The sequence below is a fragment of the Acanthopagrus latus genome, chromosome 9 (genome assembly GCF_904848185.1).
Source record: "Acanthopagrus latus isolate v.2019 chromosome 9, fAcaLat1.1, whole genome shotgun sequence".
NCBI classification, from domain to species: Eukaryota; Metazoa; Chordata; class Actinopteri; order Spariformes; family Sparidae; genus Acanthopagrus; species Acanthopagrus latus.
In genome coordinates, this window is record NC_051047.1 from 19151538 (window position 1) to 19177945 (window position 26408).

At 42.0% G+C, this 26408-nt stretch overlaps 1 protein-coding gene across 3 annotated transcripts in view; it reads left to right on the forward strand.

Annotated features, from left to right (window-relative positions):
- Nucleotides 1-8721, forward strand: part of LOC119025862 (dehydrogenase/reductase SDR family member on chromosome X-like) — a 38704-nt gene extending 29983 nt beyond the window's left edge. For all 3 annotated transcript variants that reach the window (XM_037109872.1, XM_037109870.1, XM_037109871.1), the window contains 2 exons: nt 1122-1329; nt 6225-8721. In XM_037109872.1, coding sequence (XP_036965767.1) covers nt 1122-1329; nt 6225-6404 — 388 coding nt within the window. In that variant the 3' untranslated portion in view covers nt 6405-8721. The remainder of the gene's footprint in view (nt 1-1121; nt 1330-6224) is intronic.
- Nucleotides 8722-26408: the final 17687 nt, after the last annotated feature.

Here is a 26408-nt window from a genome sequence, read left to right on the forward strand (position 1 = left end):
TCTGTGCTGTCGTCACCAGCACAAGTGTCTGATTCTCTGTTGGCATTAGGTGGCAACTGTTGGCTCCAGTTGGCTCGTTCTCATTCCAGCTTGCAGCGCTCCTGTCCAGAAGCATTAGCCTTCTGAATATCTTCATTGTGTTGTTACATTACCTCAGCCAAGCTTAATTCAAGGGATAACTGTGGCCACACTTTACACGTCTAGAAACGGACATAATACATTTATTAACAGCATATTATAACAAAATCCTGTGTCGCCTTTGGGATGCCAAGACAACTTTTTTGCCTTCGCTTTTAGGACATTGAGAAATTCACTAAGCGTTAAGTCATGTGCCACACCAGCACAACATTTTTGCCTGATAAGATACAGAATATGTATTGACACGAGCCCTAAGCACAGCACGACATTCAAAGGCAACATGCCCCAGCAACAGCTCTGCACTTTGGCTTAACAGCAAGTAGTACGATCTGAAATGTTGAAGGTGAAGAAGACATTCGTGGGCCAGAAAACAAACAAGCAATGGTGCAACAAGTACTGCAGCAGTGGCCACAAGTCCTCAGAAGAGCTCAAGAAATGAATGATGAACGAACAACTAAAAAACTGACGACGTTCAAACAAGAGTGGCAGGAGAACTTTAACTGATCAGGCGGTCATTATGATAATATTAAGGCATCTGTGCATCAGCAGTTATGTTAATATAGAATATACTCTGCATGTTGAAAACATGAGCTGCAAACCCTCTTACAGGAACACAGTGTCTGGAACTGGATGTCCTCAGACTTTACAGCTTTATACATTTCTGGCACTGGCTGCGCAGTCGAATGATCATGGCCGGGCCTCAATTCAGATGCGTCACATCAATGACACTGTGTGTCCTTGTTTACCAAATGTGCCCGTTGAGCCAGAGGGTTCAGAGATGTCTTGTTAAAGTTTTCACTGTAAGAAGAATTTGTCCTTTTTCAGCAGAACATGTTTTTCTCTTACGTGGGAAAAAATGTTAGCGACTGAGGCAACAGTTGATCAGAATGAATGGAATAAAACTGAACTGTCCTTGTTAAATTTAAATGGAGCCATGTTTGATGTGAAAGTATGACACGCTGTCGTTCTCTCTCCCTCTACAGCCAGTGTTATTCCGCCCACGCCGCTTATTGTCACAGTAAGCTGGCCCAGCTGTTGTTTAGTTCTTACCTCCACCAGGAGCTGCAGCGTGGAGGTTCCCCTCTGAGCTCATGTGCCGTGGATCCTGGCATGGTGGATACTGCTCTCTATCGCCACCTCTGGACGCCCCTCAGCCTGGCACAGAGCGTCATCGCTCGTCTACTATTCAGGGTAAAACACTCTCCAGATTTTAATGTGATTCACACAGAGACCAAGTTTGATTTATGTTATCCAGCAAAGACGATTTGATAGAAGATATTAAACTACACTACACATTGAACATGTTCCACCATTTTTGAACGAGTGACTAAACAATAAAGACTTCTCAAAAGAGTATTTCATTTTCCACTAGTGTGACTTTTCCATGGTACACTTTTCTTGATTTCTCTCTCAGTCCACAGCACTTTGTCTCTCACCCTCTGCTCTGTTACTTTACACTACAAGAATATTTTAAGAACACCAAGGCTGTCATTTTGGTTGAATCATTTTTTTCCCCTCAATCCCCTGAACTGCAGTTTATTCTGGTGTTGTCCTTGTGAAGTTTTTCTTAGCTAAATAACTAGAATATAAATGTCTAGTGGGTAAAATTGGGTATTTAAAAGTTTTTTCTGATGATTTGCAAAGCCTTAAATGCCCTCCAAATTTTAAATCACATATCAAGGAGCTTAGATTTTTATTTTAAAACTTAACAACTGAGCCAAACTATGTCCTCCCTCATTAAGTCAAGTTACAGTCTTGGATATCTGCAGCAAAACAGTCGTACTTGCAATTATGTTAGCCATTAAAATCAGTAGCTTTGTCGTCTACATGGTCTGCTCTCCTGGAAAGAGGCTGCTCTCCTGTTAGATTTTCTTCAAGGAACTCACAGTGACCTGAAAAAATAACAACCTCGAATGCAGACATTGTTCAGGATTTTATTATAAAAGATAAAACACACACTCACGAATTTGCTCACACACAATCTATCTACACCACTGAAAATGGAAGTGCTGCAGAAAATCACGACAGGCTGTTTTTGCTGTGTGTTATATTTTAAATTATTTCTCGCGCAGCTTAAAGCGCTGGCCACAGGCTGCTGTTAATGTCCCTGGGATTTAATAGAAGGAGACGTGTGCGTGTGTTTCAGCCCCCCAAAACTGCAATTGTCACAGGCATTTGCCTCCAAGCGCAACCTTTGGGAGGGTTCTGCCCCACATTCACAAACACATTAATCACACAAACTCATGCATGTAACCATTAGCACCCACACACACACAGCGTGATTCTTGCCGGTTACAACACCTTCTTTTTTTTTATCATAGCCATAACATTTAGGTTTATGCAAAAGCAAAGGCTGGATGGTCAGTACAAAGAAAACAACTGAGAGAAAACATTAGTAAGAACTGTATTCTCAATATAATGCATACAGAGAAGTGCTCGGTGCTGTGTTGTACAATGCCATGTGTGTAATATTCATCTGCATTGTGCAAATCTGCAAAGTACTACAGAATATATTTAAGTTCATCAGTAGTCACAGTGATTTATTGAGTCGTATAAATGTAAAAAAAAAAAAAATAAATAGCTATACAATGAATCTATTGTTTAAATACTCAGATGTGTACAAATATGTAGTGTATCTGTAAGACTGTGATCCTTACAGATATAATAACTCATCATATAGGCTTTCATACAGATTTTCACTGTCATTTCAAAAACACACCTAATGATAAAACAAATCACATCAAATTTTGTCAATCATAATATTTTTTATTATAAAATAGACAAAAATGACTGTCCCATTAACATGCAATAAAATCTGTAGTGAAATTAAACATGATGAGATTTTTCTAAAAAAGACTTCTAAATGTTTAGTATAAAATGAAAGGTTAAAAATGGAACAAAAAACAAACAATATGAGAACCAGATGCCACATTTATATCAAAAAATTTTATCTAAATTAAAGTTGTGCAGGGTAAACCTTTTAATGTAACTAAAAAAGTCAGTGTTAATGTTTTTTGTGGTGTGGTGTGTTCACAGCATTTTCTGTCTGAGCAGACACTGATGGTTTTTGACGAGGAAACCGAGGAGATACGCGACACTGAGACTGGCGATGCTCTTAAAAAGTCGATGAAACCATCAGCACCTCTTGGCAGCAAGACGTGATCAATATTCAGATGAAACACTCCTTGTAATTGGTGAAAAAACTAAAAGTGCAGTATCCTCAGTAAGAAAAGCAGTCAGGTCAGACACAATAGAGCAACAGGTGAGCCGGTCCAAGAAGTCTTGAGTTGCTCGTGCGCCAATTTGCAGCAAAAAGTAAGTAAGGATTGGGGTGTGAAGGAAGCAAGGATTATTTAAGCACTGAAAACGTATCACTGTCTGCTTGTTTTGTGGTTGAGCAGGGACGACATGGGTACAAATACTGAACTGCTTGTGTGGATTCTGATGCAATTGTTGCGTCCACTCCATAGAAATAGAATGTGTCCAGGGAGCTGCTGTGTCTGGCTGTAGCTCCCAGACCTGTCGGCGACCCAAACAAATATTTAGTCTGCTTGATATTTTTATATGTGTCTATTGCCTCTGCTGGATGCAGAGCTCACGCTGCTCTTGACATTATATGAAAAAGCCCTCATATGTGACTAGTGGTGTGGCAGCCAGAGCTGAACCTCATACAGTGTACAGAAATCTGTATGAATTAAAGATGAAACCAGTCCTTCAAAACATATTGCAAACACTTTATAAGCATTATTTAACAGACTTACTGTTTTGGATGAGGATGAATCATCCACAAATGGTCTTTTGTCTGCTTTTGGCAAACTGGACATCATAGTAGAACTCATACTGTGGCCCATAGAATGATTGATTATTATACAAGCAATCATAAAACTCAATACTGTAACTCATTCAGTATTGAGGCAGGAGAGGCAGGAGCCTTTCCTTACCAGAAGCCAAAATCTTGATTGCAGCCCTGATCTCTGACTCTGAGACACTTCACTCTAAATGTTCTGTCTCACTAAGTACTTCCCTTGAGCTGTATTTACATTCAGGAATTGAGAACTTACTCCTTGTGCCAACATTTTCCCCGCTTTATCAGCACTCTCAAAATACTTTCCTCAAAGTCTGTAAAGTGCAAATTATGTTTCTTCATGCAATATAGCCCTCAAGTCTGCCCGAGTGAATGGAACTAATTTCTTGAGCTCTGAATTGCTAAGGTCCTCGATACGCTGTTGCTCTAATTTTTCTTTAGTTCAGCCATCAGAGTATATATTTTTTGCACATTTCCAGTCTTTGTTGTAGCGTATCAGCCTCAATATGTGACTTTAAAAAGCCCCCCATACCATCTGAAGAGATTAAACAGGATTCAAATTTACGTCAAAGAAAATCAAAGGCACAATGTGTTAGAATTTGAGATGAAAATGTTTAAAAAATTGACTCATTATCAACAGAATTGAACATTACTCTCTTGGTGCACGGCAAATTTAGCTAACTAGCTAACAGCAGGTAGCAGCAGTGGAGGTAACTCGGTAAAAAGGGTTTTTCTGAGATTTTGAAATTGTTGATTAGCATCTGTCATGATGGATGTTTTCATGGCGTATGTGCTCTCTCTGGGTCTGTTGCTGCCTTTGTATTTATTGTTTGTATTTAATTTTTTTCGTTTTATTTATTATCTCTTATCTAATCGTCTTGCTTCTATATTCTTATAAAATTCTACATGATTGTTATATAAATAACAGAGAGAAGCCAAACAAAGTTTCGTTGTAGCTGGGTATAATAATAACATCTCCAGAAAAACTGTGATAAATTGCCACATAATTGACTGAGGAAGCTGTTTGCCCATTTTTTTTTTTTTTTATCAAAGTGATATTTTGAATAATTTTCAAGAAACCCAGAAGATATGATGTACATCCATTTTTTGTCAGCAACTTAGTCTATTCATTTAAAAGAACGTTTTTTTCACAGTAAGACACTTCCAACCCTTGAGGCTCCACTACCTTGGACGGAAAACACTTGTTCTTGTGCTTTAATTTCTTTGCCTCAGTCTCGTCTCAATTGACCTTCTTGAAGCACTGCAACATTAACACGCCAAGGACTCTAAATGCAAGATTTTTTTATATCTCGCTTTGCTTTAAGTGGTACCCCATTTAAAATCCTTTATGTAGTTTTAATAGCATTGGAACTCATTTAAGACGCTGATTATGTGACATCATTCTCTCTTGGGTTAATAAGAGTTCATGCATCTCAGCTTGAGAGCAAAAACATGGAATAAAAAACGACATGTTGCCCTTTCACTGCGACCAGACAAAGATTTTAATCAAGAGCCAACGAGATAATAACAAGGGCGAAGGTCTGACAATGTTTTTGAAACTCAAAAGCCGTATGAAAACGTGATGAGCCTGTTGTCGCGGAGACAAGCTATTTTATTTTATTCCCAAAAAAAGTGATTCTGGGAAGTGTGTGAATGAACCTTTAAACTACAGACAGCAGCATTAATAATGAAACAGGAGTTGTGTTTCCCTGTATTGTCGCTCATACTGAAAAGTATAGCCCCATAAGCAAAGTAATAATTCATTCAGAGAAACAATTAAAATTCATGTTTGGAAGTATTGTGCAGTGCTACAACACACACACACACACACACACACACACACATCCCCACTGATTCACACACAAAGCATGCAAGCACACTGTTGATGCTCGCAGGATGTGATCCCCTCTGTGCTCTGAAACCTGCTCCTGGTCTCACAGCTGACACTGAGATCATTGTTAAAATGCATCAACACTAACACGCACACTTATGCATGCAGACACACACACACACACACACACACACACACACACACACACACAGAGACCCTGAGCTCCCTGCTCACTGACACTAACATACAGTGACATCAGCCCTCCTCTGGCATCCACACACACCAACACACACACACTCGGGCACTTTATTTGTTCGTTGCAGTGATAACTTGTTGTTGAACTTGTCATCCTGCCATCACCCCGTTCCTTCGGTGTGCAGTTTTTTTTTTGGTTTATTTAGATGTGCATATATTTATATATATTTAATGACGTGTGTGTTTTTTCCTCAGACTCCCGCAGAGGGCGCTGCCTCTGTGCTTCACGCCGCTCTGTCACCGGACCTGGAGGGGGAGTGCGGGGGAGGTTACTGGGCCAATGGGCGTCGGGAGATGACAACACCGCCGACCTTTGACCCCCAGCTGCAGCTGAGCCTCTGGGAAACCAGCCTCCGGTTGTTGGGCCTGGATTAGCATGGGACTAAAGGATGTCTAACTGGACTTAACACTCGGGCCAACCAGCCACCTTCCCCATCTCCCCTTTTCTCAGTGTTCTCTTCTCCGTGCGAACCTCACATCCAGGCGTTCGTAGCGATTTTACATTTGACAATCGCATATCCCACCGCTGGACTGTGATTGGTTATTTGGAGAGTGAAGACCTCCTTTTTTTTTTTTTTGTTCCAGACCGGCCAAAGAAGGGCTACAGGGAATGGACGATGTCCTTTTGTCTTTGTTTGCTAACATGTTACACACGTACACACACGCGCACTAAGGTCATAGCGATATGTGATTTTGTTGACTTTTCTGACGTCGAGCTTCAGTTATAAACAGATTTTCAGTTATCATTCATCTTTGATCTGATAAAGTTTATTCCCCGATCGTAGCTGAACTCCGATGTTGTTCCCTGGTGTCGTGTTCAATGACAACCGCCTCACTCTGCCTTAATATCATTAGTCTGGCTTTGGGTGATGCTTCTTTGGAGGCTTTTCCATCCTAAAAATAGAAATGTAGGCAAACCATAAAATGCTTTTTGACCTTCTATTCAAAGGCTGAAGTTTGGCATAGTATACTGACTTCAAATTCACATGTTGGTCAAACCTTAGCACACACACACACACACACACACACACACACACACACACACACATGCAGACACACACATTCAAGCACCATGACAATGATCTGATTTTTCAAACCTGGACCCGCCTCGTTGCGGCAGGGGAATGTGATGTCAAATCACATCGTCTTTCCCATCCCGCTCTTTTTAAGCACTTTATTTTTGTCGGTACATTCATGTTGACTGCTGGTACGTTTATGATAAGCTGTGTTTTTCCCGTGCTGTTTTCATGAAGATGCTGGGAAGACAATACCAACTCCTCTGTCCTCTCTCTCTCCACCGCTCCGCAATCCAACAAAAGACGCTCCTTGACTGGACCGATCGGGGGGATTTGGAGAGGGAAGGGATCCGATGTAAAATTTGGCCTAAATGTGGAACAGTTCCCCCTATAGAGCCCGAGAGTGACGAGGCACTCGGTTTTTGTTCTGGGGGAATTTTCTTTGCTGTCATTTTCTGAGGGATTTCCAGTCATTTCTGTTTGCTTTTGTCTGCTCGGAAACAAAAAAAGACAGCCACCCCACTGTCCCAGATTTCCTTTGTGATGTGTGTTAATCGGTTTTACTGTGTCTGTGATACCTGTGTGTGTTTTATGAGTTAGGAATTAACTCATGCTATAGACCCAATTCATGTTGATGGATAGCACAACAATGGCCGGTCCTGGAGGAACAGCGGCAGGAAGATGAGGGAGAGAGGGAATGCACCGTTTTTATTTCCAGTGTTAAAGCTGTGATTGGTTCCTCATTGCCGCTGCTGCCGCTTCCTCATTTGGCGCAGCTCCCAGTGCATTGTGGGATTGAGATTTCCCAGTGGTGAGAATCAAACTCCATCTGCTGAGCTGACACACACAGACACACTCAGAAACAGTGGAGGCAGTACATCCAGGCACAGGCTTATCTAAACAAGCACACAGCAAACAAACACGTCTGTTACTCATGCAGGAAAATACTCACACATACACACACACACACACACACACACACACACACACACACACACACACAAACACCGCCATAATACCATCTCCACTGTGATAAACCATTTTAGCTGTGAAGATGAAAAGTTTTATCTGAAATTAAAAAGTTTGGGCTAAAAATCCTCCCCCACATGCCATCCCATGGCTATAAGTGTCTCGTTGCTTTGAATACTGCCACTAAGCATCCAGCATTCGTTATTACCTGCCGTATGTGAAGCAATAGTATCACTGTGGGAGCTAATTCAGCCAGTAGCAGAGAGCTAGACACTCTGAAAAAGGGAAAGAAAGAAAATTCATAAATGACGAAAAGATAGCAGCGTCGAGTTACCCATATATCAGGTATTCAGAATGTCTACATGTAGGAAAATATTTAATGGACACTGAAAGTGTCTATTGTTTTGAGTGGTTTCTGGAAAATCTCCAGGTTTTCAAGCAGTTTGAAGACGTGTCCCAGCTCAGGGGCTGGATCCTCTGAAGGATGTGGCCCTCAGAGGTCCAGGCTGAAACTGCTCCTCTCCCCTACATGCGGCAACGGTTTAGACTCAGAAATAAATAAAACTAATGGTGTGTTCAGGCGCTCTTTGTCAACCCATAAAGTTGAAAGTGTCCACGTTCATTGTAGGATGTTATCATCAAAAAGGCAACAAATGTCAACACAACGCAAATAGTGGACCAGGTTAATGAAGAAAAAAAAAAAAAAACATCCGTATAACTTCCATTGATTTGTAATGCCCTGTGATTAACATGCCCATGCTGCAAATAGTGGAGTTCAGGCCTGGCTTCCATTATTTACAACCTTTTGTTGGTTTAGTCCATGTGATACATTTACCAGTGATCGATCACCTTAACACAAGTATAGGGCTGGGTATCGGTGCTCAATACCTTTAATGGAAATAACCTGATACCATACCAAGAAGTAGTAGAGTCTGCGGTTCAGCAAGGGGTGGTGGTGGCATTTTACACAACTGAATGCTTCTCCTCACATGATGGGAAATGAGAGAACAATACCCAGTCCTGCACTTGTACGTGATAAATAAGACACGATTGTGTGGATTTATGAGTAGAAAAGGATTTTGCCTGAACGCCCAGTTGAACACTTGATCAGCACATAATGGATTGTTGACTTGTGTCGTCCAGTTTTGGGTAAAATAAATAGCAGTGTTTCATCGACATTTTTTTGTGGAGGAGCCTTTGAAATCGTCGGAGTCTAGTGGCCTCATTATGAAGAAATTCTTCTGTGGAGGGTCGATCTTTAGAGGAATGCTGTGTTCATGTCATATGGGATGGATGGTTGGATGACCTGACGTAGGTTGGTCATGTAATTGTTATAAATACTATTAAATGATAATATATCTATCTGGGGTATCCCTAACCTTGAATGTCAGACTTTAGCTGATATTTAGTGTCCATTTTTGTTTGGTTTTTAGGCATCTCCATGTCAGGCACTTAACATATTGAAAGTATATAGAGAAAGGTGTCTTTGTAATAGTGACTTGATTACTTGGATGTTAATGGGAACACTTTGCAAGACTAAACCTGACAATATGACTTGAACACAACTCCTCAAAGTGGATCTGATTGGCTCTCATTATTAATTCTGTCCACCTCATTTGAATTGGAAATTCCAATTCAACCCAATCACCAGGATAGTTGTTAGCGTTGTACTTTGCTGCAAACTATTTACATGTTTAAACTCTTATTTATTTCCAGTTTTTAATTTTACTCTATGACAGCACTGTGCTTTTGGGCTGGTTAGGATTAGGCACAATAATCACTTGGTTGGGAAAACATCCTGTTTTGGCCTACCTAGTTCTGTGGCCACAAAGAAAATGGCTGGACATTTCTGAGACATCTAGTTAAAAGTACAAGGTTTAAAGCCTCAAACTGTCCTGATGACATGTCAAAACTTTCTGGCTGTGATACCATTAAGACTGCTAAAAACATTCTATGGTGTCCTGTTTCCGAATGTTGAAATGCCTTTCACTAGAACTATCCAGTGGTTTTCACGCTTCCAAATGTTGGATCACTGTTTTTAACAATAGTTTCTCCTATGAAATATTCAGTGGTGTCATGCTTTGACATGTCTCAAACAGTGGTCTCTCGCTTGGCAGCCACCAAGCCATCACACCATCCCCATCCCCTCCTCTAGTCAGGTCATATACATGTCATATAAATGAGGTATAACACATATTGTATAAACATTGATCTGATATGCAACATTTCCGTGGTTTGCAGAAATGTACATATGTCAGCCAATCAGGTCAACTTTGAACTTACCATTATTTTCATTCATCCTTAATTTAAAGCTGCATGTCCTCAGAGGTGTGATGTGTGTTTTTTCTGGTGCTGCAGTAGTGTGGGAATCGACTCTAAAATGCCAGCAATAGTCATCAGCTTTTTGGGATCAAATTTCTTTGTCGTCAGACTGCTCGGAAACAAACTATTTATCGCCTCAGTGCTTCTTTGTTTGACTGCGTGGTTCCCCGAGACTACTGCGAAGGCACTGACTAAATAACAGAGCAACAAACAAAACCAAACCCGTTCCCAAATAAACAATCGCGCTCGCTTTCCTTCACACAAATAAAAAAAAAAAACACCAGCTTTCGACTTTTGTTTTCCTTACAGTCCAGCTGCTACAGTCGATGTTTAAAAACCTGAGCGAGAGGGAGCGAGGTAGAGGGAGAACGTCACCCACTGTCATTCCTACGTGAGCACAAGGTTTTTCCAAAGACGAGACGAGCAGAGGGTGTGAGGGTCTGTCCCGGTGTTCTCGTCGTGACGGTGTGCAGAGGAGGGCTGCTAAATTATCGATGAATTACCTTGTTATATATTTAGTGTGCTCCTCCCCCGAAGCGCTCCACACAAACAGGACAACGCAGTGAACTCTCCGAACTTGAATTTCAGAATATAGAAAAAGAGCTAAAAAAGGGAAAAAAAAACAAACAAACAAACAAAAAAAACAGCTCAAGTAACCGTCTGTGATATTGTCTGTACGTGATTTACTCGTGTATGATTATTTCAAAGCGTTGTCACCCACTGGACATTGACGAGTGGCGCTGTATGTAGACTGACAATGCTCTAATAGCCATTCTTCTGTATGACCTGGGATTACATTTATATTAAATGTTTCGGTCCCAAGTTCTGCAAATCCTAAGTGTGTATATGTATAGGAAAGAGAGATGATATAAAGATGTATACAGGGGGTCAGCAGATGAACCGAGTGCTCGCTCTGGTAGAGTTAACACATCCATATCCTCCCCCCCTATAACATTCTCTCCTGTAGTGTGAGCGCGACCCTTCCCCTCGAGTCCCCTGCAGGGCTGCAAATCGAGGATGTTCCCACCTCAGATCCGGCGTAAACACTCAGTCCATCTGGGCCCCTGGAGGATTTTACGAAATGTGCAAAAATGATTTTTTTTTTTTTTTTTTTTTAATGTTTATTTGGTTGTTGTTGAGATACACATCTTATTGCTTTTGCCGTGCCTATGAAGAAAAATCTCCCTCATGTATGTGTAACTGTGAAATTTTCCATGTAGAATATGAGCTCGTAGGAAAAAAAAAAAAAAACTGTGATTACCGTCTCGTCCTGTGCATTGCTGTAAGTTTTTTCTCTCTTTTTGGAGTGATCGGACGTGTACGTGTGTGAGTGCATGTCTGCGTGCGTGTGTGTTCGTGGGTGTGCGTGTCTGCGTGCGTGCGTGTGTGTCTAGATAAGGGAGTTCATGTCCATGTTTTTTGTCAATGGTTGTGACATTCCAGCAGCAGCCACCACCTTTTCTATTATCCAAAGCTTCTCAATAAACATATCATTGTGCCACTCCGGCTCTCCCTCTTCTGCTCTGTGTGTGAGTGAGAAACTGTCAGACTGATGACACGCAGCATGAGACAGCGAGCCTCCAGCGCAGTCTGAACTTTGGAGATATTCTCAGATCCATCAGTGACACACACACACACACACACACACTTACTATCAGGTCACTAGGATTAACTCTTTCCTGTCATACATACGAGATTTAGTGCCGTCTTCAAGTATTTCACGGCAAATCCCTTCAGAAACTACACAGTGGTGGAATTGTAATGAAGTACATTGCTCAAGTATTGTAAGAGCAAATTTGAGGTTCTCTTACTATATTACTATGTCTTACTTGTTTTATTGTAAAACATATTCAGAACATACATGGAGCTACATTTTCCTGATTATACTTTAATACATTGTCAGTGCAGGACTGTAGTATTAGTACTTCCTCCCTTAAAGCATGTTAACCAGTGAGAATAAGGAATTAGCACATTGTATGCATAAGTCTATTTCCACCAGTTCAAGGGGAAATAATCATAATTCTGATTTTATAGCTCATAATCATGACTTGATATGATCACGTGATTACTTTTATCTCATTATTTAGACTTTACGTCAACATTTTGACTTATCTGTAGTTTTACATCTTGTATTTTTATGTCATAACTTCATAATTGATTCTCATAATTCAGACTATTTATCCTCTTTTCAACTTTTATATAATTATACATTTTATTCTATTATTATCTCGATTTTATAATTGTGACCCCTCATTCCTCTATTTTGATCTCATGATCATAATGTTTCATCTCATCATTATGATTTACCATGGGAACATATTTTTCAAGCTTTCTAGTTTTCATCCTTCTTTCTTTAACTGGCAGAAGTGGGCTTCTATACCATAATGCTCTGTGACAGGTATTAAAAACGTTGAGCAGCTGGCGTTACTGACTTTGATTTTGGATCAAAATGTCAGGAGCAACAGCGTGGTGACTTTATCCTGTAAGGAAAAATAATCCTCTCCTGACATGAGTGATGTCTTTAATGATGAGCGTGCCATCATCCACAGTACACGAGGTGTCACTGAGTGAATCGATGAGTAAGAAAATGACATTCTTTGGTCTTTAAAGTCAACAGATCTCAACCCAGCTGATCCTATGTGAGAGTCATATTTCAGGAAAACCCACAAATCTCACACAGCAGAAACTCTGCACTTAATATATTCATATATCTCGGTCCCATAAGTGCAACAGATGAATCAGACTTGTCTTTTTCTGCATATGTGACATGAAGTTTTTTGTCAGAGAAGAGCTCTTGTCATCATGTCCTGAAGAAAAGTGCTATTGAGACACTTAATTAGGCCGCAGCGCCGCCGGGCTTGAATCAGAACGCTGGGGAAAATGTTAAGTCAACTCATCAAGGTGCATTTGAATGGCAGGCGAGCGGCGTTACATCATGTACACGTCGACTTGCGAGAATGAATATCTGACACAATGAGGAGAACAAGGTGCTCTCACATACAATACTGTGTGTCTGCTCCAAATTGACTGTCGTCTGGGCTCGCTCAGGCAGAAAACAGAGAGGGAGAGACGGAGAGAGCAACCTGAAATGACAAAATGATCATCCTCATTTACGTCTTGGTAATTGATGCTCATATACTCGGGACAGATTATGGTTTATAACAGTGAGTTTAATCCTCAAAGCATTCTAAACACACTTAATAGGTCCTTATTCAAGCACTAAGTGGCAGCGCTCCCTCCATAAATTCCTTATGGGAGATTTAATGAACTCATCGCATCCACACTCATAAACGAGGAAGTGGCTAATAAGCATTCATTTATGTAATTACCTGCAAATGACTGAGAGGACATTATTATTCATGGCAATAGTCAGGAGGGACCTGGTTGTGCTCAGTCACTCACCTGTTTCACCTGCAGTGCCACAGTCCACTCAGTGCAGAGCTCCACAGCCTCAAGGATCATATGTTGCTGTTATTACACAGCCATATGTTCAGTTTTTAATGACGTTATCTTGAGATCACAAGTTAATTATTATACTATCTTGAGACAACAGAGATGTTTGCTGGCGATAATAGATACGTTTGTCTTATCATCCCGAGACAACGAGATAAATTCAAGAGAAGACGAAAACATATGGAGGCCTCTTGTCATTAGATGTTAGATGTTTCTTTTATCTCAGGAAATCAACATTTGTAATTCTGTGATAATTACATAAACATCTTGTGATCTCATTAAGTTGGATCTATGATGCATTTACTGTATAAAATACTTCATCATATCACATTATTTTAATGGTAATCATTTACATTCTAAGTATTTTATCTATGGAATTATCTACCAAAATGCAAACTTTAGATCTTTCCAACAAATATATTTTATTTTACATATTACTATCTTAATTATTCTATCAAACTATCTTCATAACTATCACTTTTTAGTAGGTATCTATTAGTTAATGGTGGCGTTGACTTTTCTTCATTAGTAACTTAAACTAGCTTAAATTTAACCTTAACCTAACTTAACACTCTTGTCTTCAGTTTCACAGAAACTGAATGTCGGGGTCCCTCACAAACTGACCCCAGAGAGTTCGGATTGTCAGATTGTGCAGTCACACCTTTTTCTCCATAAGTGCTCGGTACAGGAGCCCCCCAGGGCTGCATGCTCAGCCCACTCCTGTTCACACTGTACACCCATGACTGCGCTCCCAGACATGAGGAGAATATTATCGTGACGTATGTGGATCGACACCGCCATCATACAGTAGGCTGCATTACAAACCATGCTCAGCGCTCATATCAGGAGGAAATCAACAGTCTTGCAGGGTGATGCACAGGGAAGAATCTACTGCTTAACGTCAGCAAAACCAAGGAGCTGATTGTTGATTTTAAGAAAAAACAGGAGGCAAAGACACACACCTCTGTCTGCATCAGTGGAGCTGAGGTGGAGCAGGTGAGCTTTTTTAGGGTCCTTGTAGGAAGAACCTGTCATGGGCATCACACATCTCCACCCCAGTGAAAAGAAAAAAAAAAGCACAGAAAATAATCTAAGCAGGCCAAATTTCAGAGCCAAATTCTTGTCTTCTCACATTGGAGTAACAGAAAGCATCCTGACTGGAACCATCACAGACTGGCGTGGATCGAGTCTGTGTCACCTCCCACAACCGCAGTGACACCTTGCCAGTAGTTGCTGAGAGAAAGATGAGCATTTGAGCGTTATCACTCATTTTCCTTCATGTCATTTCAGGGATTTAAATCACTGAGCCTCTAATCGCAAACTCACAGTGGCCAAACTGTTCACAGTTTTTGCTCAAAATCTATCAGACATGGTTAATTAGCTTTTCCTCCCCCTGATCTGAGGTCAGTGTCCAAAACAGATGTTTCAGACAGATGTCTAATAGGTGCACTGAGTTTTTTTATCAGTGACTGGAGGGAAAAAAAACAGAATGACCTTTTCTTTGACCTTCAGGAAACTGAGAGGAACAGGGCGGAAAAAGAAGAGTTATGAACATAGAGTTTAACACAGAAAATACATTTGTATGTATATTTTGGTCATATCTTATCTGATTAATAGAGAAACTAAACCCTGTGTTACAGTCATAAACCAACAGAGAAACATGAATTCAGAAGTCTTATGGTTGTATGTTTCTGTTTAGTAGGGAAAGCAGAGGTAGAAGATTGCATTACTTGCCATTGTGTGAGTTTGTTTTAGCTAATTTATTCCACTAACAGCTGGCATGTATCTGCCGTGAGCAAATGCACTGGTGGTCGTACCGTTTTTGTCCACAGGGGCCGCCAGAGTCAAAACTGAATGAAGATTCTCATGGCAGCTTTAAGTGAGCCTGTCCTCACTCTCCGGTGGAGAGAGCGACAGAAACGCACACGTTGCTCTCCCAATGGAGAAAATGTGATAAAGTGCACTAATGGGTGCCCTTAAAATGGAGAATGACACGGTGCCGTGTCGGCTGCCCTACATACTACAAAAGGGACTGGAACGTGTCCGACACTTCTCCGTGTTTAACGAAGGCAGGCGGACAAACAACAAAGCCCTCAAAGACAAATGTGGATGTCTTTTCCCGTGGAGTGTGAGAGAGGTCTGTCCATCTGCGTCTATTAGCAGGCTCCAAGTGTGAGATTAAGACAGCCATTAATCTTCTAGGCAGCGGTGGCTTATGGGAAAGGCCTGACAGCCCAGGGCTAAGTGATACATGGACCTTGTCAAGGCCCCTGATGGAGGGATAGATGGGTGGACAGAAGGACACACACACACAGACACACACAGACACACACACGGCCACCTCACCTGACCAATAAGGTGTGAGAAGTCAAAGACTGCAGACACAGTCGGACTTTAGATTTTACTGCCTGAAGCATTCAGAGAGCGGCGGAACTTCACCAACAAGCTTCCCCCGATGTAAACATTCGCTTTTATTGTTGCATTCAAGTAATTCAGATCCAATCTAACACAGCCCCTGTTGTTCTATATTCCTCTGCTTTTCTGTGAAACAACACCGATGATAAACAACTTTCGGGCGGACAGATAAAACACAGAGGTCGAACCCTGCTTCAGAATCTGGAACAGGTTGCTGCTTCGATGAAAAACTGCTCCTCTCACCTCACAGCGACACACAGAGCTCACATCTCTCACAGGTTTTCTGTCTGGTTTGTTCGCTCTGCGTCTCAGTTAATCTCTTTCTAATTATGGGCCGTTCTGTGCTCTCTGATTGTGCCGCCAGATTGGTTTGGTTTGGACTCGGGTTTACAGGCAAGCGGTTGGAGCGAAGCCAACAGAAATACAGATGGAGATCTCAGCTCTATATATCATACTTAACACTGTTTGTTTTCATAAGCGGTGGGTTGTTTTTTTGTGTCTTATGATTTTGTATTCAGTATACATTTGCTTTATATTGAGGTATTTTAGGTTTGATGAAACTATATTTCTCTTTGATGAATGTTAATGTATCATGCCGTATGCTATTAATAGCCCTTTAAGATTGAATCATGCGATCCATGCAGTATATTGAGAAGGTAATTACTCAGAGGTGACGTGGCTCTCTCTCCCTTCCCTTCATTCATGTTGTAGCTCCAATCAATGCACGTGGTTGCTGTTTAAGAATAGACCGGGGAGATGAAGGTCATTCTGTTCATTTTCGAAGATTGAAGTACAGTTATGTTTGTTGCGTTTGTGTTCAAAAACATCCTGTAGCTTTCACGCTCAACGCTCCTAAACTTGTTAGTGAAGGATCTCAGTCATCCAGGTCGTGGTAATTCTGTAAGAGCTGTATATAAAACTTGTTTCCAATAACGTTAATGCCAATTACACATCAGTCAAGTGCCAGTTGTATTTTACCAACAAGCAGAACTTGCAAAACCTGTCACAAAATACAAAGATCAAGCTCCAAGCTTCTGTGGTATAGATTTCCGGTGAGGTGAGATGAAATAGCTTTAATTAAAAAGCCTCTCCTTCACCTTATTGTTATCCAGCTTCTAAACCAGGGGCGTCCAAACTTTTTCCCTTAGCGGGCCAAAACTGAGACTTAACGATGGGCCACAGGCCAAAAACAGCGTGCGTGTCTGGCATGCATTCCTTCTCATTTCCTCAGAAGTTGAAATATTCTTAAGTTTTCAGTGCAAAGCACAGGGCAGCGCCGCTTGGAACACAAACTTTTAATGTTTCTCCGGTAGCAGCAAATAAAACACAGAGAGGTTCAGTTACCCAACTACTTTGCTGCTATCTGAGTTCATCCAGACACCTCGTCACTGGCTAAAGTAACATGAACAGCATGCACTTTTCTGTGGCTATTGGCACGTGCTTGTACGCTCACTTCCACTCTTTTACAACACACTTTCTAGACTACATCACACGCATGTTTCCCAAAAAGACGCAGGAATCAGTAAGGCCTGGTTTTGTTATATTGATTTTGGTTTGTCTGGCACAACCATCCACACTGACATTTACATTTTAGGGCATTTAGCAGACGCTTGTCCAGAGTGACTTACAGTAATTAATTCACACTGATGGCGCCGCCTCGTCCCACTTACCGCAACATTTGAAGAACAGAGGCAGAAAAAAATCACCTTCATTTTCCACCTTCTTTGAATGCTTCAGTGACTTCGGTTGTCATGTTATGGTCTCCGTTTACGCATATTTTCACAAAGGAGACTCAACACACTGAAAAAAAAAATCAATTATTTGTATTGTAGCTGGAGCAGGAGAAATACTGTGATTGGCCTTCAGCAACCTCACCTTGCAGAGAGTAGAAGAGAAAGAAAACAGGCTCAGCTCAGCCACAGTAAACAAACCTGATGAACTGAATCACAGCACAATGTATTGTTTCATTTCACCGAATTCAACGTTTACTGCCATAATTTGTCTAACGATGCATCATTTTGTTAGCCAAATGCCGTGTCAAGCCAATTATTCTGGCGCAGAATTGGTTTCCCTGACTTTCCTCTCTCCCCTTTTCCACGAATGCAGAGGGGATTATCTGTTTACAGTGGTGCGTTAGTATCATATCACGGTCACAGTCAGCGTGTTTAAGAATTTACAGTATGAGGGGTTGAGAAGGTGAGTGCTGGCATATTGCTCAGTCTTTCTTTGTGTGTGTGTGTGTGTGTGAGTGTGTGTGAGTGCATGCCTTACTATCACTTAGAAAACACACACACTTATATACACACTGAGACGCTCGCAGAGATGTACTGTAGGAGAGGGATGGGATTTACTGTCTAAAAATGGACGAGGAGGAGGAGGAGGAGGAGGAGACGAAGGCAGGGTAAGTGAGAAGATATGTGGAAATATTGCGAGAGAGGGAAGGGGGATGTATTCCTCTCTGAGCCAACATGGAGAGGAATAAGAGCAGAAAAGAGAGAGACGGAGGGGAAAGAGAGGGGAAAATAAAGGAATAACAGAAAATCAAGAAATGCAGGGGCGAGCCGGAGAAACAGAAAATTAGCTGTCATTTTCTAAGTGAGATTTATCTATTTGCTGGACAACAACGATGAACCAATAACTCAGATCATTTATTTAAGCCGGAGTAAAAAGGGAACGTCCATCCATTTTTCTTGTTGTGTTAAGGGGCTCCGCAACTACACACACACACACACACACACACACACACACACACACAAAGACACACACAAGGACACACACGGACACGGCGAGGTCTGGCCCGTCTGAAAAAGCTGATGGCACAACAATCTCCAGGGCACAATGCTTCACTCCACCCACTCATCTCCGCTGAGAGCACTGAGAGAAGGAGGAAGAAGAAAAGGGGGGGGGATGGAGAGGTGGGAGGACAGAGAGCTCAGAAGAAAAAGAGAGGGAGAGAGGACGAGAGTGGAGGAAGGGACAGAAAAATGAACTGAGAGACAAGACGAGGAAGTAATAAGAAGAGGAAGGGGAGGAAAAGTGCAAGAGGAAAGAGGGGGTGAAGGAGGAGGAGGAGGAGGATGACACATTGGGGGGAAGAGAAAGAGGAGTGTATGTTTGCGTCACATCTGCAGTGGAGGAGAACTGCCTGACAGTCATCAGACGCCTGCTGAATGACAATCTCCCCTCCTCTCTCAGGTGGCTGCCTTTTTTTTTTTTTTTCCTCCCCTCCTTCCCTATTCTGTCTTTTCTGGGAAGAGAACACTTCGCCTCACTCGCCTTGCGCCGCGTCCTTGAGAAAAAACTCACAATGCGGGGTGATTTTCACACCTGGCAATCCATCTTTTCAACGGCAATATGAGCTTCCTGTAAGTTTGTATGGCCGGAGCCAATACCGCGTCATCTCGGTCGATAAACTATTACAGTCGAATCGATGCTCGGCCGGAGACATGAATTGAATACAGTCAAGGTGCACCTGGTGTAATCTCCAGCCGTCAGCTGCCACAGTGCTGAAGCAGGGAAGGAGGGATGGGTAACAGGTTGTGGCCCCCAATGATGACAACTATGTGACTGAATTTGTAAAGAGTTTCCTAACAGCCTGTAAGTGCAGTCTGTGAATTGTTATTGGAGGAGTTAATGGGCGCTAACATTGTGAATAATGTTTATCTGACAGGTGTTTGGTTGAAGCAACGGTGTGACATTCTGGGAAAATAGGCTTCGACATCACTCCCGCAGTGCGATGAGGGATGATCGATCAATTAAACCGCTGTTAGGTGCAGGACAGGAAGTAAGGGGCTCTGGGTAGATTTCCAGCTGTGGCGCCATCAACTGTGAAAAGAAAAACAAAAGACGACACTGAAACCTAGAATACTGATATCAATATAATTGATGTTTAAGTTATTTGTCTCACCAACATCATTTCCATGATTGGATGTACATTCCTGTTTTAAATTTTCTGCTGCACACCACTGCCCCTCAAGCTTCCTGATGATGATTGTCTCCTCAAGACATCTGAAATATATATTTGTAATCTTCAGTATTTATTTCTCTTTCTCCATTTCCATATCTCTTTTCTCTCACTCACTGAGGAGGACGAGGCGCCACAGTACAGCATCAGGAACAGGTTACGATAACGAAAAGGTGAGATTGATCATTAATCTGTCATAAATCAGAGAAATACAGGAGAATTGTGAATGAAAAATAAAATATGACTACCTCAACCACATGGAAATTCATTTACATGCTGAAAAGAAAACACACAGTTGCGTGCCAACGTAAATTCTGCAATGCAATGGCTGCTGAAGCGAGGATTTTGCATGTCGCGTTGACATCCTCACTGAGGTCATGACGTTAAAGTCGCTGATGTCCGGACATTCATAACCAGCAACGGAGGATAATAACAGCTAATCGAGGCCATTTGCAGACATCCAGAACCATACATATGTAACAAGACAGGACAAAAAGGGAGCTGCTGTGAATGAAAGTGAGCGAGGAAGTCAGACTACCTTGTAAGTTATGGAAATATGTCTCAGCACAGCCAAGCCCTAAGGCGGCATTGTGATGTTGTTATTTCAGTGTCCTTTTGATCCATTTATCGCAGTCAGACCACGGCAAAATTGCTTAGTTTTAGGTTCCTACCGATGTGGTTAAACAGATTTTTTTCAGTCTATATCTACTTAATGGTTCCTGTTACTACTTATTGATTTTAACACACCTATTATGCTGAGAACATTGCACCGGTCAGCCTCAGGTAGGCCTCGACAGTGTCCTGGTCTCGTCTCAGTCTCAAATCTTGGTCATGACCTGGTCACAGTTTATTGTCACCTTGCTCAAACTCTTTTTGGCAGAGCTTTTAATTGGGACATGTGACACCTATTGACAATGCCTGTGTCTTCAGTGGTAGCTGTAGGTCTTGTTGTTGTGGTTGCATCAGTTGATTTTCCTCCTCTTACCTGTTAATCTGAATACATTCCAAGAAGAGCCGTATGTTCAGGAGAAAACAGGCCAAAATAAAGATGAGGGACAACGAATAACTAAGTATAGCTCACCGATCCGAACACTGTTTTTCAAGTTTACAGTCTTTAGCTGTTGACGACACAGCCAACTCTTTGTTTTCCACAACTGTCATCTGTCTGGTCAGTTCAGCCATGTTTATTTGAGTCCTTTCACCGTTGATTAACGAGAGCAGATCATGACATGCTGCTCTGCCGGGGGTTTGACAGTTCTTTGCAAACTGAATCAATGTTCAATCAAGTTTTTGCTCTTGCTCAATTTGAAGTCAGCTGAATGAAATCCATTAAAAACAATTCTTTTCTTTGCCTCTAATGGATTTTGACAGAACAATGTTTGTAAGTTTTTTTTTTCACTTTTTTTCAATTTGTCAGAATGAAAAACACTTTGCAGCACAGCGCAGTCTTTTCTTTTTGGACAGTTGTCTTGAAAATCGCCGCAGGCTCCAGATTTCAACATGTCACAAAGAAACATGATCAGGATTTCATTGATTATTGAGACAGAAAAGTGAACGAAGCAGAGAAAATAAAGCCTCTGTGTTGTCATTTTTGAGGCTAAAACTGCAGAAATGTCACGCCTCGGGAGAGACAACTCATCACGAGGTTTGCTCCACACGCACAAAGTGTCACCTTTTCAAGTTTTTATTGTGCAGCTGAAATTGCAAAAAGAGAGAAGAATTCACAACGGAGACCAAAGTGATTAGACCCCATCCGGAAATTAATTAACAACCTGTGAAGACGGCAGATGACTATTTTCCCCCGGTGGCTCAGTATCTAGACGATGACGGTGGTGAGAGGACTTCAGAGATTTCCTGCAAGTGACCGATGAAATTACGAGGAGATCTCATTAGTACACGCAGTCACACCTTGCCTGTAAAAAGTATTTACACGTATAAATGGCCTAACACACACCTCAAACATTAATTCATATAGACAAGAAATGATCCTGTCTTTTAACTATCTTTTAAGGCTGAAATCTCTAGTAGTTTTACGACAATCTACTATTGGACTACCCTGAAATATGTTGCGGACACACACAGCCCCTTCCCCGTGTCTCGTACTTTTGCAATCTAGTTTTTTTTTTCTTTTAGTTTAGTTTACATTTAAATCCAGTCTTTTTTTCAGTCATCGTCAAATCATCTGCCAAGTTTCCGTGATCCTGCTTTTGTTGTTTCCTATTCCTGCGATTGTGTTTCCCTGCACCATCCGTTTATCAGAAATAAACTTGACAGTGCCATCTCGTGCGTTTAGGTCAACCTCCTCTTCTCTCTGTGTGACAGTGATATTTTTTATAAAATTCAAACTTGGACCACATCTATAGTGTTTGCAGCTAGTAGGGGCAGTAACAGGTCATCTGCATCCTATAGATCCTATAGATCAAACTAACAGAGCATGATTTTATTGGTAAAAAAAAGAATCTGACTGTAACCTTCCGAAAGAGCCCAAAACCACACATGTGCTGCAAATGGTTCAACAAAAGCTTTCAATTTACTTTGGACTCGACTGGCAAAGACGTTTTAACATCATTTTACGTATTTGTCCGGCTCTCTATTTTCCATTCTTCACACAAGAACTTGCTGTGAACAACCCAGTGAAACACTATGAGTCACTTTTCAGGCCAGATTGTCTACTTCCACCTTCAAATTGTCCGCTGCTCATTTCCCCCATGGCCAAACGCCTGTGTAAATAGCAGCCTTGATCGTCAGATATTCCGTTCCAGAAAGTTGCGAAAACTGCCGGATGCAGATCCGCAGTCCCAACACCGGAGAGGTGTTTGTGTGTCGGAAGAGTTCAGATGCTGTTTTACATTCAACAAGCGTTCCTCCTGTGTTCTGATGCCTTTAATCTTGTCTAAACCAGGTAAAGATCCTTGTGTGGATTTTAACATTTCTTTGAGATTTTCTACATCTATAGACAAAGCACTAAACGGGGCCAGCGAGGCCCATGGGAGGACCCTGAGCTGCCAGATAATACTGGGGAGGCTTTCAATGCATCTGAGCCCATGTTCATGCCAATGTGGGTAACACAGCTGTACTGCACAAGCCTGTCATAAGATATAAAACAAATAGCATATGGGTTTCAGTAAAAGAAAGAAAGGAAACATGTATTTAAACATAACACACACACACACACACACGCACACACACACACACACACACTGTACATCCAAGCTACCCCTTGTGTCATCTGACAGGTGAATGAAGGGCGGCTTTCACCAGACACTCAATTTCACTTGGATTGCATGAAGTGTGTGTGTGTGTGTGTGTGTGTGTGTGTGTGTGTGTATGTGTGTGTGTGTTTGCGTGTGTGATTGTGTGCTTCGGGGAGCTAAAAACACCTTACGCTTCTTCGACTTTCATACCTCGCCTCCTCCCTGTTCGCTTATGTAGGACTTTGAGGAGAGCGCGAGATTATAGAGAGATTGGGGAGATTAAGAAAAGGAGGGAGGATCAGGAGGAGAGGACGTCCATGAGATGGGAGGAGATCGTGGGTGGTGGTTAGTCGTGGAGAGAGCGGAAAAGTGTGGCTGAAAGAGGAGGAGGAGGAGAGGCGTCCATTAAGCAACCATTTGGTTTAGGGCGGCGGAGTGCTGTGGTGTCCTTGGGCCTCAGGTCAATAAAGCCATTAACACACACACACACACACACACACACACACACACACACACACACACACACACACACAGTCAAGGCTGTCCAGAGACCTGACAGAGCACGCATTTGTGTGTGTGTGTGTGTGTGTGTGTGTATGTGTGTGTGAGCAGCGTACGGGAGACAAATGAGTGACACTGCCTGAACACGCAGTCTGCAAGAGAGACAATTTGTCATCATGTGAACACGAGCTCTACCTCTGACAGGAACACACACACACACACACACACACACACACACACACACACACACACACACACACGCACGTTCCCTAACCCTCAGGGCTTCACTTTCCAATATGCTCACATCAAAGCGTATGTGCTTTTAAAGAAACACTCTGCTATTTTTCATCTTCTGCCCTGCGTGTCTACGATAAGGATAACATTCGATTAGCTGTCACTGTGCTTTTGTAGCCGCCCCGTGTCACCAACAGACACCCAGGCCGCATCAACAAAAGTGTCTGGACTTGTGACACGAGAGGGGGAGCTGAGACTACAAGACTACTACAGATTTTATAGCATTTTGTGTCAAATATCTGACAAGAGTATCAACAGCTGGCTTGTCCTGATCAGATCTCGATGCACATGTCGCACGGTGCTTGTATTCAACCGGACAGCACAGTAGATGAGTGAAGTGATACGCTTCTCTTGTGTTATTTCCCCTCTGAAAAACTGATCTGCTGGCTCTATGGGGTCGATGAGCTTGATCAATCGACCCTTTTTCACACTGTGCTCCAGTGACCCTGTGATTCCACCGGGCGTGTCTCTGTTACCTGTCGTGTCCGAAGCTGTTTTGTTCCGTCCTTCACGCGACTTCATTATCCCACCGGAAGCATTTCAGAAGCGGAGCGTCATGCCAGCCTTGATGTTGTTGATGTTGTCGCTCAGATTGTGTCCATTTCGTAATTTCTTCTACTGTTTGTGAATGGGATGCGCAGGTAAATCATTTAGTTATTTGTCCCTTTTTCAGTGTGTTTGTTCTCAGTAAATCCTGAGTCGGAACTGGGTGTTTTATTCTGAAAACTGATTGGCTGCACCGTGCCGCTCTACTGTCTGACTTCCTGTCAGGCTAAATCTGCTCTGTTAAGACTGACGCAGCTGCGGGATGCTGCTGGAGTGTGCCGCAGTGCAGCCGGTGGAAACACGAGTATTGTCTAAAATGACAACAGTCATGGGCGGCTGTAATGGACGCAAGTACCGTCCCGATGGAATCTGGAGGTAACAGCTGAGCAACTCTGTCAACCTTCTCCTTTCCTGTTATATGTGCCACGTGCTAAGTTTGTAAAAGAATTTGTAAAGAAAAACAGATTAAAAGAGGGGGGACCTGTACATGTAACGCTCAAACTATCACCTTGTGAGGTTAAATGGTGACACATTACAAGACAGGACCAACCAAGTTTGATTAGATTAGTTAGGCCACTGCAACACAATACATAAAATGTCTTTTTTTCTTTTTTTGTCATACTCTACTGGTAATGTTGGTTCATCTTTTTGAATGTTTTACACAAAAATTCTGGCCATAGCTTATAAATTCCACCTTAAACCAATTCGTTTTGGGGGGCTACACTAACCACAACTAGGAACAGCGCTCTCATCATGTCTGTGCAAGTAGGAAGCAAAAATGTGTTCTTCTGTTATTTTTTGTTTTCGACAAAAAAATAGGGGGAAAGAGAGAGAGAGAGAGAGAGAGAGAGAGAGAGAGACTAAAAGAGATGTTTTTCCCTCATCAGGCATCTTTTAGTGAATTTACACCCCGCTGGTACCTTCAGTCGCCCATTTTTCACAAAGACGTCCTCCAGTTGGTGGCGACAGATTTTTTTTTTGCCCTGAATGGAGCCATAGGAGTTTGTTGGAATTCAAAGACATCTGGAAGCATTTGCAAATCGGCATGGCTTTTTATCTTCAAATGTTCACTTATGGTGAAACATATGTCATACAGCAATTTCACGTATCACTGACCAGGCCTGGGGGCAGACGTTTCCATACTGGTGAAGCCCAAACCTGCGGACAGACTGTGGGAGGTGGTTCTACCCTCCGATGGCACCAGTCTGAACTAATACATCATTTATTATGATAGCTGACTTCTGATCTTCGAGGGGAATTTTTCAAGGGAGGAAAGAGTTTCACATCTATTTTCCTTATAAAGACAGAAAAATCCAACCGTGCACCTTCTGAGTTCAAGCTCCTCTTTTACAGAACAAAGACAACTGCCTCGTTAACTCATCGTAAAAAAAAAAGACACAGAATCAAAATAAAACCAAACCACTTTGTGTATCTTTCCACTGTTAAAATAATGACCAGCTCTGGTTTGGTTGTAAGATGTAAAAATATTCAGGCTCTACATGCTGTTTTTTTTTTTTTTTCCCCCACTGCCGCTCTGATGCTCGACCTTTCTCTTGCTCCTCTTCATGTCCCCCCCCCACCCGAATCCACCTTGTCGTTGTTGTCAGAGTCCTGGTCGTAGCTGCTGTAAAACACCTTGGTCCTGTATTTCCTGTCATCAGGCTGGTCTCTATCGGTCTCGGAGGATGTGATCGATGCGCGGCAC